General features: G+C 39.2%; 1 protein-coding gene across 9 annotated transcripts in view; it reads left to right on the forward strand.

Moving 5' to 3' along the window:
* The window catches only part of UNC80 (unc-80 homolog, NALCN channel complex subunit), a 223,233-nt gene that overhangs the window by 177,696 nt on the left and 30,649 nt on the right, over nt 1-14,888 (forward strand). For all 9 annotated transcript variants that reach the window (XM_030326989.1, XM_032594509.1, XM_032594506.1 and 6 more), the window contains 3 exons: nt 3,055-3,147; nt 5,709-5,744; nt 6,106-6,324. In XM_030326989.1, the coding sequence (XP_030182849.1) occupies nt 3,055-3,147; nt 5,709-5,744; nt 6,106-6,324 (348 nt within the window). The remainder of the gene's footprint in view (nt 1-3,054; nt 3,148-5,708; nt 5,745-6,105; nt 6,325-14,888) is intronic.

A 14,888-nucleotide genomic window follows, 5' to 3' on the forward strand; every position in this document is an offset into this window, starting at 1 on the left:
CAGATCTTTTTGTAAAAGGGCCAATATAGTGAAGATGAAAATGTGATATGTATTTTTATTAGCTTTTATATTATTTTATGAGACATGAAATGTCTGCAAGTCCAACGAAGCCTTCTTTTATTATTTTACTGTTTGTAAAGAGCTGTGGTTTTTGTACTGTCGTTTCAGACACCATAAAACAAACATAAACGACAGAATTTTATTCTCCTCCTAGAAATAACAGGTTCTCTGTGAGGCAAGGCTCAGTGGTGCTGGGATAACAGGCTGAGGGATTTGGGAATGGAAAGGTACATTGCCCCCAGAGTTCAACCCTAAATAAAGGACGAAGAAGTGAGTCCTGTCGCATGAGTCTTGGGTGCAGAAGCAGATGGCATTGAGAAGCTGGGTAGGGATGGAAGGGATGGGGGTGGACGGAGTGAGAAGAACTGGAAGAGGTGGAGATAGGAAGTTGTGCAGATGAATGGCTTTCTTTGTCTGTTCCCACATACAATTAGCCAGAAAGAGATATTGTTCCCTAGAGTGGAGGTGGGGAAGCCTTCTTCCTACGTCGGTGTCTTTGCCCCTCCATCATTTGGCCACATCCTTAGCCTAAATTCTGTCTGTGATTTACTCCCACCAAGAGGCACCAACTTCCTCAGCCCCATCTTGCCCTGTTGATGAAAAGCCTAGCTGAAATCCTTCAGTCCAGGAAGGACTTTTCTAACATGCACGAGCAAGTGAGAGAGGGAGGGAGATTGTGATTCATTAAGTCAATATATGTTTAGCTTCTAATCAAGAGCTGCATTGCCAACCTAGGCAAGCAGAGTGTAGCCCAAAAGCCTTTGGCAGACTGCCGGTGCTGAAGAGCCCATGTGCACCTGGCAGACAAGATGGGAAGCAGTGGAACGGGGCTCCGTGCCAAACTGCCTCTTCCAATGGGACGCAGTCCCAGTGCTTTGATGATCGTTTCATGAAAGTCCTAGGAGGAAGAACATCCTAAGGAGAACTATCAGACTTACATTCTTCCTTCTGCACCTATCTGGTTACATCACGAGCCCCTTCCTGCAATTAGAGGAGAGAAGAGCAATCCGTTTTTTTCAAATGCCGCTTTTATTTCTCCTCATATTGTGCAATATTGGTGCTTCCCTCCTTTCTGTAGGAGAGAAGTTAATAAGTCAATTAACTTATCCAAAATTGACTTACCCAAAATTCCATGAAGAGTTATGGATGGAGCATTGGCATTTAAAATTCTGTGGCTCCAGGGGCCCTGGGGTGGTTCCGTCATTTGAGCAGCTGACTCTTGGTTTCAGCTCAGGTCATGATCTTATAGTAGTTGGATTGAGCTCCATGTCAGGCCCTGCACTGTCAGCAGAGCCTGCTTGGGATCCTCTCTCTGTCTCCCTCTCTCTTTCTCTCTCTCTCCCCCTCTGCTCCTCCCCCACTCATGCTATCTCTTTCTCTCTCTGTCTCTCTAAGATAAATAATTAAACTTTAAAAAATAAAAAAGTAATAAAATAAAATTCTATGGTTCGAAATATTCCAGCGTATTTAATATTCTTTTGGTGGAGAGGAGAACTAGCCTCCTCGGTCAGCTGCGATTATTCACAATAAAATCAGCTTTGCTGTTTATACAAAAAGAAGATAAGAAGAACCCCATTTCATTTCCACGCTCCTAATTTCCTTACTCATGAAAAATAATTAATAGTTATAAAGGGAGTAACACACAAGTAAGTATATTATAATGGTATTAATGTTAATTTTCTAGTGTTATCTAATATGTTACCACAAATTTAGGGGCATAAAACAAAACATTCATTATCTCATATTTCCATAGGCCAGAAGTCTGGGCAGGCTTAGCTGGTTTCTCTGCTCAGGGTCTCACAAAGCCAAAATCAAGATGGCAATCATGCTGGGCTCTTATCGGAAAGTTCTGGGGGAAAATCCTTATCTAAGCTTGTTTAGGTTTCGGGCAGAATCCAACACCATGCAGTTTTAGGTCTGAGGTCCTCTTTCCTTTTTGTCAGCCAGGGGCCACTCAGAAGGTACCTGCCTTCCTTCTCACATGGCTCCTTCCATCTTCCAGTCAGCAATGGTGCCCTGAGCTCTTCTCATGCTTCAAGTCTATCTGTTCCTAGCAAGGGAAAACTCTGCTTTTTAAGGGCTGGTGCCATAAGATTAGGCCTACCCAGATAATTTCCCTTTTGCAAGATAACATATTGTAATCACTGAGGTAACACCAGGAGGAGTATAGGTCTCGGGGCCATCTTTAAATTCTGCCTACCACAACAATGGCACAGGAAGACAAAGTCTAGTGTGGCTGTTAAAAGCTTACTTTCCAGCCACACCCAGCATACAGAAAATGAGCATTATGAAAGCAAGCCTTAAAGAGTTCGTGCAAGCTTTGAAAAGCTGCATCATCCTTTCCATGTCTCAGATGCTGATACAGAGGCAAAGATTACCTAGTATTTAAAGGAAACCCTGCAGGTATAAAATGAGATGATTCAAATCTACTTCTGAGTGTCTAAATTACCTACTTATAACAGATACTAATTTACTCACTTCTTTGGGTAGTCTTAGGTATAATTTTGACTAGAAGGATTCTTTCATTCTTTGATTGTTTTTCAGAAAAAAATAAGGTGGTTATATTGATTACAACATGGGTAGCCAAAATGGTGTATACGCCTTTACCATTTACGTATTGTCTAAAATCATTAACTTCCTGATACCTGTCAAATTGAAAAATGAGCTCTTAACTCTCACTGAATCCTACAGACTTAGAAGTCTGAGTTCATAAATGTCTGGTTTGAAGTGTCATAGTTTATTACTCAAAACCAAGAAGTAGAAGAACTTAAATCATGGTATGTTAATACACCCCTGGGAACCAATGTTCCCTTTAAAGTGACTCTCAGAACAGAGGCAGCAAGAGTGTGACAGAAAAGCCCAACTAGACAGTCTCTTTTGAAGACTCTGCAAGTGATTTAAAACTTAAGTGAGTTTCCATAACTTGAGGACTTTGTAAATGTTTCTACTTCTCTTGCTGTTGTTTTGTTGTGGCCATTACTGTCCCTGTTGCAGGCCCATGACAGCCCCACAGATGAGCAGGTGTGACCAAGGTCATAAAGGAACCACCACAGCCAATCACACCATGTCGTCCGGGGTGAACACCAGGTAATTCACTCGCCTTATTCATCTATGGCCCCTCCGTTTCATACAACCTGAGTCTCAGCTGTTGGGAATGAAAGGAATCTTGAAAATAGTCAATAATGAGTGTGAAACTCTCCAAGGAAAAGAAAAGAAGGTGAGAGTTTAGAGTTACAAGGCTTCTTTTGAAAGCATCGAAGAGAAATCCAAGCCACCTTCATCAACTGGCATTTGTGGCGTTTTGTTTGCATGAACGTGAAAGATGTTCTGTACCTCTTGGGTGGTCTTTGAACTATTCCAGTGTTGTTTCATTTGCCTCCAAGAAAAAGCCAAATGAAACAATAATAATCAGGGGGTGGTTTCTCATTCCCGGGGCAGTTATACAGGGTCAACTTTCTTTCATCTGGACAGATTTTCCATGTACATTTCATCCAAATTTTGCATTAGGTCCTTAAATGATGCTTTCATGGTCATTGACTTAATCTCCCTCCCTGTTTTGGTGTAACTCAGACACTGGCTAGACTAGTTAATACTTAAGCTGTTCATTCTGTCTGTGTTAACCTCTAAACACTCTAACACACATACACACACGCACAGGTTTAATTAGCTTCTTCCCCCAAGGAAAATTTAAGATAGGGAAAGCCCCAAATCAGTTAGAGAAAAAGTTCTCATCTCCCAGTATGGAGTAGCTAGTTAGTAGGGAGATCTTAAGGAGAAGCTAAGTAATTTTCTCTCTGAAACACAGTTTTAAGTATGTATTATTCCTTATGTAAAGTTAATTCCCTGTTCATCAGGGAATAATTAAATAAATAAATAAACAAATAGATAAATAAAATAAAATAAAATAAAATAAAATAAAATAAAAATAAAAATGAAGCAGGGGCGCCCAGGTGATATAGTCGGTTAAGCATCCAGCTTCGGCTTAGGTCATCATCTCATGGTTTGTGGGTTTGAGCCCTGAGTTGGACTCTGCTGACAGCTCAGAGCCTGGAGCCTGCTTCAGATTCTGTATCTCCCTTTCTCTCTCTCCCTTCCCTGCTCATGTTCTGTCTCTCTCTGTCTCTCAAAAATAAATGTTTAAAAAATTTTTTTAAATAATAAAAAATTAATAAATACCAAACCCAACTGTAAATTACTCGAGTGATGGTTAACTCATGCCTCAATTTCCTATAGTAAGAAAAAATAAATAGGGGCACCTGGGTGGCTCAGTCGGCTGAGCATCCAACTTCAGCTCAGGTCATGATCTCATGGCTCATGAGTTCGAGCCCCGTGTCGGGCTCTGTGCTGACAGCTCAGAGCCTGGAGCCTGCTTCAGATTGTGTGTGTGTGTCTCTCTCTCTGCCCCTCCCCCACTTGTGCCATGTCTCTTCTCTCAAAAATAAATAAACATTAAAAAATTAAAAGAAAAAGAAAATAAAAAATAAATATATTGTTAAGTGACATTCAGGAGCTAGGTTTAACTACCAGATGAAGGATACATGGGAAAAGAGAGCTTCTAAAGTCCTATTATTAATCAATCATAAAGCAATAAGTCTCCAGAACTAAAAAGAAGTCAGCCATATTTCTTCTTCTGATCACTTGAAACAAAACACATCATGTTAAACTGTAACTTAGATTCACGTTACTTTCAAAAATTTTCAAAAGTCCCCTCATTTGGCTGTATTCCGTGACTTCGTATATGTTTATCTTTCTACAAATTATATACCAATGGGACAGCTTTCATAGCAGCTATAATTGCATGTGTGGTAGCCAAATGAAAGATAAAGATTTTGTAGTTCAGGATTAGTATATGTGCATTTGTGAACTTATCAAAATGTGTAGCTTTGGGGTGCCTGAGTTGGTTAAGCATCCAACTCATTTTTTTTTGGCTTTTATTTTCTTTTCTACAATTTTTTAAATATAATTTATTGTCAAATTGGCTAAAATACAGTGCGTAAAGTGTGCTCTTGGTTTTTGGGGTAGATTCTTGTGGTTCATCGCTTACAAACAACACCCAGTGTTCATCCCAACAAGTGCACTCCTCGATGCCCATCACCCATTTTCCCCTCTCCCCCACCCTCCCGTCCACCCTCAGTTTGTTCTCTGTATTTAAGATCCTCTTGTGGTTTGCCTCCTTCCCTCTCTGTTTGTAGCTATTTTTTTCCCCTTCCCTTCCCTCATGGATCTTCTCAAGATCCACATATGAGTAAAATCATATGTTATCTGTCTTTCTCTGACTAACTTATTTCTCTCAGCATAATACCTTCTAGTTCCATCCACGTTGCTGCAAATGGTAGGATTTCATTCTTTCTCATTGCCCAGTAGTATTCCATCGTATGTATAAACCACATTGATTCCAGCTGAAGTCATGATCTCATGTGTTTGTGAGATTGAACCCTGCATGGGGCTCTCTGCTGACAGCTCAGCGCCTGCTTGGGATTCTCTCTCTCCCTCCCTCTGCCCCTCCCCCACTTTCTCTCTTTTTCAAAATAAATACATTTTTTAAGATGTGTAGCTTCAGGGGCTTTTCATGAGAAATAGTCCTTAATAAGCCCCACCATAACCCTGTTCTTGCCCATAGTAAAGCAGACTGTTTTTCTGATCTCCAGGTACCAGGAACAAGGAGCCAAACTGCACTTTATCAGGTACAGAAAGACAAGCCCTGATTTCATACTAATTCTGACATCTTGTGATGATTGCTTTTTGAGCTGGGTTATGGTTCCATTAGATTTCATTTAATTAATGCATGACATACTATCTCTGGGTAAATCCTCACAAAGTGACTCAGGTAAAGCTACTGCATTCGGAGATGGCAATCTCTTCCAGGTTGATAAACATTCTTTACCCTTCAGATGAGGTTCTCCTAGGCCCTGGCCTACTGCTTCATTAATGTGTATGAACATAATATAAGGAATCTTAGATTTTGCTTCAGTGTGATACCCTTCTCTCAGTGTTGCCACACATATACCTTTTCAGACCCCCAGGTAACTTTTTATAATTCCCCAGGGAAAACCTTCACTTACTTGAGGAAGGGCAAGGCCTTCCCAGGGAGGAACTGGATGAACGAATTGCTCGGGAGGAGTTTAGAAGACCTCGGGAGTCCCTGCTGAATATTTGTACTGAATTTTATAAGCACTGTGGGCCAAGACTGAAGATCTTGCAAAACCTGGCTGGGGAGCCACGGGTTACTGCCCTGGAGTTGCTGGATGTGAAGTCACACATGAGGTATTGTCCTTGCTTTCCCTGGCCCTGAGTGTGGACACCACTTGGGATGTGTGTTTGGGGGTCTGGGTGCCAGGGGAGGGAGTCCCTTGGGATAAGAACTTGGGGTCCTCAAAATGATTTGTTTCCTGTGGCTTGGACGCATATAGTACAGCGCCAGCCAGGAAAATGTATATTAAGTCTATCAAAAAGGATCTCAGGATAGACGGGGAGAATGCTCTTGAAGACAGAAAAACGTTATCCGTATATTTGCTCCTCAATAAAAGAGAGTAAAAGGGAAATTTCATCACCTAAATTATTATAGAAAAGTATCTTTTGTCCAAGTGCCATTTACTGCCCAGATTCTAATTTTTCACCAGAATCCAGAGTCTATCATTTTGCATGGAAAAAAAAAATGCACTCCACTGCTTCTGCCCAAGGACTTGCTCTGTTCCTATACTAGCTGGAGACTCAATAATTGGCCCTGCAGGGAAGTGAGCAGTTTTAACTCTGAACCACACTTTGCTTAGATCCCTTTTACACAAATTGTGCTTGATGGCCTTCCAATGTTTCAAAAAGTGTCCTGGTGGAAATTCCAGTCTGGACGAGGCCAGTCATCATTTAAAAATTTTTAGTGATGGGACTTTCAAATATGGCTTTTATGATCTTGAGGTATAATCCTTCTATCCCTACTTTCTTAAGGGTTTTTATCAAGAAAGGATGCTGTATTTTGTCAAATGCCTTCTCTGTATCTATTGAGAGGATCATATGGTTCTTGTCCTTTCTTTTATTGATGTGTTGAATCACATTGATTGTTTTGTGGGTATTGAACCAGTCCTGCATCCCAGGTATAAATCCCACTTGATCGTGGTGAACAATTTTTTAAATGTATTGTTGGATCCGGCTGGCTGATACCTTGTTGAGGATTTTCACATCCATGTTCATCAGGGAAATTGGTCTATAGTTCTCATTTTTAGTGGGGTCTTTGTCTGGTTTTGGAATCAGGGTAATGCTGGCTTCATAGAAAGACTTTGGAAGTTTTCCTTCCGTTTCTATTTTTTGGAACAGTTTCAAGAGAATAGGTGTTAACTCTTCCTTAAATGTTTGGTAGAATTCTCCTTGAAAGGGATCTAGCCCTGGACTCTTGTTTTTGGGGAGATTTTTTTTTAATGTTTTTGTTTATTTTTGAGACAGAGACAGAGCATGAGCAGGGGAGGGGGAGAGAGAGAGGGAGACATAGAATCCAAAGCAGGCTCCAGGTATGCTGTCAGCACAGAGCCTGACATGGGGATCAAACTCACGGAGTGTGAGATCATGACCTGAGCTGAAGTCGGATGCTTAACCCAGGCACCCCTATTTTGGGGGAGATTTTTTATTATGAATTTGATTTCTTTACTGGTTTTGAGTCTGTTAGAAATTTCTATTCTTCCTGTTTCAGTTTTGATAGTTTATATGTGTCTAGGAATGTGTCCATTTCTTCCAGATTGCCTATTTTAGTGGCATATAATTGCTCATAATATTCTCTCATTATTGTTTTTATTTCTACTTTGTTCATTGTGATCTCTCCTCTTTCATTCTTGGTTTTATTTATTTGGGTCCTTTCCTTTTTCTTTTTGATCAAACTGGCTAGTGGTTTATCAATTTTGTTAATTCTTTCAAAGAACAAGCTTCTGGTTTCATTGATATGTTCTACTGTTTTTTTGGTTTTGATACCATTGATTTCTGCTCTAATCTTTATTATTTCATGTATTCTGTTGGTGTGTGGTTTTATTTGCTTTCTTTTTCCAGCTCTTTAAGGTGTAAGGTTAGGTTGTGGATCTGAGACCTTTCTTCATCCTTAATGGGGAAAAACTGATAGCTTTCCCCCTAAGATCTGGAACAAGATAGGTATGTCCACTCTCACCACTGTTATTCAACATAGTATTGGAAGTCTTAGCCTCAACAATCAGACAACACAAAGAAATAAAAGGCATCCAAATCATCCAGGAGGACATCAAACTTTCACTCTTTGCAGATGACATGATACTCTATATGGAAAACCCAAAAGATTGCTCCAAAAAACTGCTAGAACTGATCCATGAATTCAGCAAAGTGGCAGAATATAAAATCAATGCACAGAAGTTGGTTGCATTCCTATACACCAACAATGAAGCAACAAAAAGAGAAATCAAGGAATCGATGCCATTTACAATTGCACCAAAACCCATAAAATACCTAGGAATAAATCTAACCAAAGAGGTGAAAAATCTATACACTGAAAACTATAGAAAGCTTATGAAACAAATTGAAGAAGACACAAAAAAGTGGAAAAATATTCCATGCTTCTGGATAGAAAGAACAAATATTGTTAAAATGTCGATACTACCCAACGCAATCTACATATTCAATGCAATCCCTATCAAAATAACACAGCATTCTTCACAGAGCTAGAAAAAATCCTAAAATTTGTATGGAACATTACAAGATCCCAAATAGCCAAAGCAATCTTGAAAAAGAAAACCAAAGCATGAGGCATCACAATCCTGGACTTCAAGCTGTATTACAAAGCTGTAATCATCAAGACAATATGGTACTGGGACAAGAACAGACACTCAGATCAATGGAACAGCATAGAGAACCGCAGAAATGGATCCACAAACGTATGGCCAACTAATCTTTGACAAAGTAGGAAAGAATATTCAATGGAATGAAGACAGTCTCTTCAGCAAGTGGTGCTGGGAAAACTGGACAGCCACATGCAGAAACATGAACCTGGACCACTTTCTTACACCATACAAAAAAATAGACTCAAAATGGATGAAAGACCCCAATGTAAGATAGGAAGCCATCAAAATCCTAGAGGAGGAAGCAGGCAAAAACCTCTTTGACCTTGGCCGCAGCAACTTCTTACTCAACACGTCTCCATAAGAATGGGAAACAGAAGCAAAAATGAACTATTAGGACCTCATCAAAATGAAAAGCTTCTGCACAGTGAAGGAAACAATCAGCAACACTAAAAGGCAACCGACAGAATGGGAGAAGATACTTGCAAATGACATATCAGATAAAGGGTTAGTATCTAAAATCTATAAAGAACTTATCAAACTCAACACTAAATAATCCAGTGAAGAAATGGGCAAAAGACATGAATAGACACTTCTCTATGGCCAACCAACACATGAAAAAATGCTCAACATCACTCATCATCTGGAAAATACAAATCAAAACCACAATGAGATATGACCTCACGCCTGTCAGAATGGCTAATATTAACAACTCAGGCAATGACAGATGTTGGTGAGGATGTGGAGAAAGAGGATCTCTTTTGCACTGCTGGTGGGAATGCAAACTGGTGCAGCTACTTTGGAAAACAGAATGGAGTTTCCTCAAAAAATTAAAAATAGAACTACCTTACGACCCAAAAATTACACTACTAGGTATTTATCCAAGGGATACAGGTGTGCTGTTTCGAAGGGGCACATGCAACCCAATGTTTATAGCAGCAGTATCAACAATAGCTAAAGTATGGAAAGAGCCCAAATGTCCATCGACGGATGAATGGATAAAGCAGTTGTGGTATATATATACGTATACACACACACACACACACACGCACGCACAATGGAGTATTACTTGGCAATCAAAAAGAACGAAATCTTGCCATTTGCAACTACGTGGATGGAACTAGAGGGTATTATGCTAAGTGAAATTACTCAGAGAATGACAAATATCATATGACTTCACTCATATGAGGACTTTAAGATACAAAACAGATGAACATAAGGGAAGGAAAGCAAAAATAATATAAAAAGAAGGAGGGGGACAAAAACATAAGAGACTCTTAATTATGGAGAACAAACAGAGGGCTACTGGAGGGGTTGTAGGAGGGAAGATGGGCTAAATGGGTAAGGGGAATTAAGGAATCTACTCCTGAAATCATTGTTGCACTATATGATAACTAACTTGGATGTAAATTTAAAAAACAAATTAAATAAAAATTTTAAAAAAATGTTACTGCTGTTGTGCCAGGCAGAGGACCTAGAATTGCATCTCTGTGCACTCATAGTTCATTCCTTCTATGGTGATGTCACCTCACTTGTGTAAATCCTGAAGTCTGTGCCTATATTTTCAGATTCTTAAAAGAAACATGATTCCAAAAGATCTTCTATTCAGATTTGTCACGGTTTATAAAAGGTCATAAAAATTCCTTGAATGGAAAATTCCATGGGTGACAAACTATGCACTTAAAAAGTTTAGTATATCTATAGAGTAGAGTTAGGTTCTAGCCATTCAGAAATAATACTGCTATTTGGCAAAACACGCCAACTTCCTGATTTTTGTCGACTTTTTTTTCTAAAATTATCCCTTGAAAAATTTAGAAAGTACTACGTGAGGGAAAGTGAGAGCCCATAAATGTAGAGAAAACACAGCCTCTTCTCCTCCAAGCTAATTTCACATTCTCTGAGTTGTTGGCACACACTCAGGCCTCGAGAGCTTCCTATGTGTTCATGCTCCCACTGAACAGCAATGGAGAAGAGCTAATTTCACACTAAGAACTTCTGTACCTGCACTGGGAAAGGGGAGGAAAGTTTGTAGTATTAAGAGCCTGTTGCAACAGCAACCCAGTGCTCCATTCAGTCCATCTCTCCTCCTTTCCCAATGATCACGGCTACCTGAACCAAGTAATTCTGTGAACAGAACAACATCACATTCCTAGAATCAGAGAATCACTACTATCAACGGCCATTTTGTGGGAGTAAAGGGACAAGATTCCTCAAAGATGGATGAGAGAGAGAGAGAACAATCCTGATCATGAGTTAGTAACTGTCCTATAACTCAATCATTTATATCTACACTTCTTAAGGCATTTGGAGGAAGGGGAGAGTGTTAGAGAGGTCTGGAGCTCTCTCTAAGGGCCAAACCCTATTAAAGGTTAAATAAGGTGTGCCTGGGTGGCTTAGTCTGTTAAGCATCCGGCTTCAGCTCAGGTCATGATCTCAGTTCACGAGTTCGAGCATGTGTCAGGTTCTGTGCTTACAGCTTAGAGCCTGGAACCTGCCTCAGATTCTGTGTCTCCCTCTCTCTCTTCCCCTCCCCTGCTCACACTCTGTCTCTCTCTTTCTCAAAAATAAATAAACATTAAAAATTTTGAAAAAAGAAAACTACTATAATGCATTGTTGCAAGTACTATATATCATATGTGTGTTTCTGTGTTTACTATTTTGCAAAATACTTGAGACAACTTAGAAAATTAAACAGGGGGATAGAATATACAAATTAGAGAGTCAGAACAAAGTAGAAAATTAGCAGGGAAATAATTATGTTTATGATAACATTAACATAGGAAATCTATATGATTTGATCAGATTAGATGCTATTCATGACCATAAACTTGATTTTGAGCTTCTGAGTTATCAAAGCAATGAGGAGGAAATGACCAATTACAAAATCATAGTGTCGATAAGATAAAAACAATTAGTTGTTTGATAAAACATTGCTTTTTTTAAATACAAAGAATAAGAAATATCTCCTGGTTGGTGTTTGCTAAAAGGAAAGAGTGATGAACAAAACCTCCATAATAGATAAAATGCCAGTTTGATGTGGCTAGAGGCCTGTTGGTACTGAAAGTTGGCTAACATCATAATGTACTTCAGCAAGAGCAACCTATCTGAAGCCAAGATAATGTCATTGAAAAGCACAAGATAATGTCATTGAAAAGCACAGTTATTTCATTGCCTATTGGAGGATAGGCAACATTTTTACTGCCAGGACCTCTGCTAAATGACCTCTATTCATGCAATTTCTCACAACAAGCTTTTGACAAAAACGGACCTGCCATTATCTCTGGCCAAACAGAAATATTGTATGCTGTTAAGTAGGGATAGACCCGTGTACTTTGGCCCTGCACCAATCAAAAGATATGTTAGGTTTTCTATTACAAATTAAATATACATTTGGATATATGTAGAAGACAGAACTGTGAGCACCTAGGTGGTGTTTTATGTCATAAGAATGGATAGTATGACTCAAGGAGAGAGGTTTGGTAAAACAGGAATGCCATGATATAAAAGATAGGGAGATATTTACATGAAATATTTAATTCAAGGCAAAGAACCAAGAGACAGTACAAGAGGCAATCTTCACTCCTGCATTATAGGGTTGACTGCAAGCATCTCCAGATTCTTGGTTAGATAGAGTTACTGCCCTAAGGGAATCCAGTGTTTCATTTGCCTAACCCAGCAGTATATATAGCAGGATAATAAGTTCTGCAAATTCTTTCCTTCTCTCCTCCCTCCCCATGTCTCTATGTCCCTCTCTCTCCCCCATCTCTGCCCTCAGCTCTCTGCCTACATCTCTTCAACTCTCTTTCTCAATGGGAAAATCTCTTGTGTTGTCACTGGGAAAGGACCATAGGAATTTTTTTTTGACCAAGAGATTATCATCTGCTAATGCAGCAAAGACTATATTAAAGGAACTGTTTGTTTTATGCTCAGTGCAAATTCATTTTTTAACACCAGCAGGGATTAGAGAAATTCAGATAGTAATGCATAAATGACTCAAGTTCAGTTCTAAATATTGGTTTTATACTTAAAATAGACAGTTTGATCCTTTCCCAAGCATTTCTTAATGTTATCTATAAAATAATAAGAGGAAAGAAATATGTGCAGGTAGATACGCTCTTATCTGTCATACAAACAACCTGGAAAGTAAAGAATTTTCTGCGTGGCACATTTGTGAGAAAGAGATAAACGGAAGAAGGCACGGGCTGTTTAAAATGATTTCTTTAAGACATGCGCGTTCACACACAATTTCCTCAAGTACGATGTTCAGTCTGGAGAGAAGACAATAACCGTTTCTTGATAATGAAGGGTTGACATGGAGAAGATGGATTGAATTCAGGCTTCCAGATTAAGCCAAAAGGAAGAAACTGAGGGAATTTGGGGACCTAATATGAGGAGAGCTTCTCAGAGTTTAGACCTCCAAAGGTGGAGGGAGCTGCCTTATGTAGTAGTGAATTCCCCAACCATGGTGCTAATCAGACGAAGTCATTGTAGAGCGACCCAGGTGTTAGAGAGACAGTGGCTTGGCTGTGATTCCTAAACCAGAGTGCCTGTCAGAATCACTAGGAGCTCTTAAAATATAAGTCCTGACAAGCATTTGCCTTGTCTCTTTTGGAGTAATCAAAGAGAAATTTCTCCTTATTAGAATGTTATTGTCAATGCATGAGAAAAAGAGTGACACAACATTGTTATTGCACTACTTCTAATGAATTAGTGGATCTATGCAGTGATGCCTAGTGATGCCTAGGATCTATGCAGCTGACATCATAGAGACTGACTAGCAGGAATCATGTGTCTCCTGATGAAAATGCACATCACCTGTGAAATATGCTTTCCAGAAAATCAAAAGCTAATCTAGTCTAACCCCTAGTCTAACCACAAATGGAATTAAATTTGGAAGCAGTGGGATAGATTAAATGATAGCATGGAGAGTCTATCAGCAAAATCTAGAGTGTGGAAAACACTACAGGACAAGCAGCTGATTTCCTCAAGAAATAAATTACAAGAGAATCAAACAAGAGCAGAAGACGAAAAACCTGCAAATTAAAAGAAACTCAAGAGAAATACCAACCCATTGAATGTATGGGTCTTATTTTATTCTTATTTGTTTTTTTAAGAAGTTTATTTAAGAATCATGAAATAGGGGCACCTGGGTGGCTCAGTCGGTTAAGCGTCCAACTTCAGCTCAGGTCATGATCTCGCAGTTTGTGAGCTTAAGCCCCACGTCAGGCTCTGTGCTGACAGCTCAGAGCCTGGAGCCTGCTTCAGGTTCTACGTCTTCCTCTCTCTTTGTCCCTCCCCCACTCACTCTCTGTCTCCTCCAAGATAAAAATAAATGTTAAAAAAAAAAAAAGAATCATGAAATAATGTGGGAATTTTGAAAACTGACAGGATAGCTTTCTTTTCATAGTAATTATTTTTAACTTGGTAGCTGTCATAATTGTATTGTGGTTTTTTTTTTTTTTTTGAGTCCTTAACCTTAGAGACACACACTGAAATATCTGTACTGATAAAATGATTTGATGCTTGGGATTCACTTCAAAGTAGTTTGGAGTAGGGGGAAGGGGAGTGATTGGGGGTATAAATTAAACAGGAGTGATTGTGAATTGAACACTGTTAAATCTGGGTGATGGGTACATGAGGGGCTCATTATATACTTGCCTCTCTACCTTTGTATATGTTGAAAATTTTCAAAATTAAAGTAAAAAATAGACAGATTTCTGGGCCCAATCCTTGGATATTCTTATTCATTAAATCTAGAGTGGGGCCTGAGAAATGAAATCTTTTATTTCTACTTTAGGCTGTATTTATCAAAGAGGATCCAGTCAGGGGTCCAACTTATGGACCTCACTGCCCAAGAGCTATTAAGATCTCTTTCAGAAAAAAAAAAAGAAAGAAAAGAAAAGATCTCTTTTAACCATGAGATTGAGGATTATATCTTCAGGGCTTTTCCAAGGTAAATTTGCTTCAAAAAAAAAATAGAAAAGAAAAAAAAAGGGAGAAGAAAAATTTGGGGTGCCTGGTTGGCTCAGTTGGTAGAATGTGCAA

The sequence above is a fragment of the Lynx canadensis genome, chromosome C1, assembly GCF_007474595.2.
Source record: "Lynx canadensis isolate LIC74 chromosome C1, mLynCan4.pri.v2, whole genome shotgun sequence".
Lineage (NCBI taxonomy): Eukaryota > Metazoa > Chordata > Mammalia > Carnivora > Felidae > Lynx > Lynx canadensis.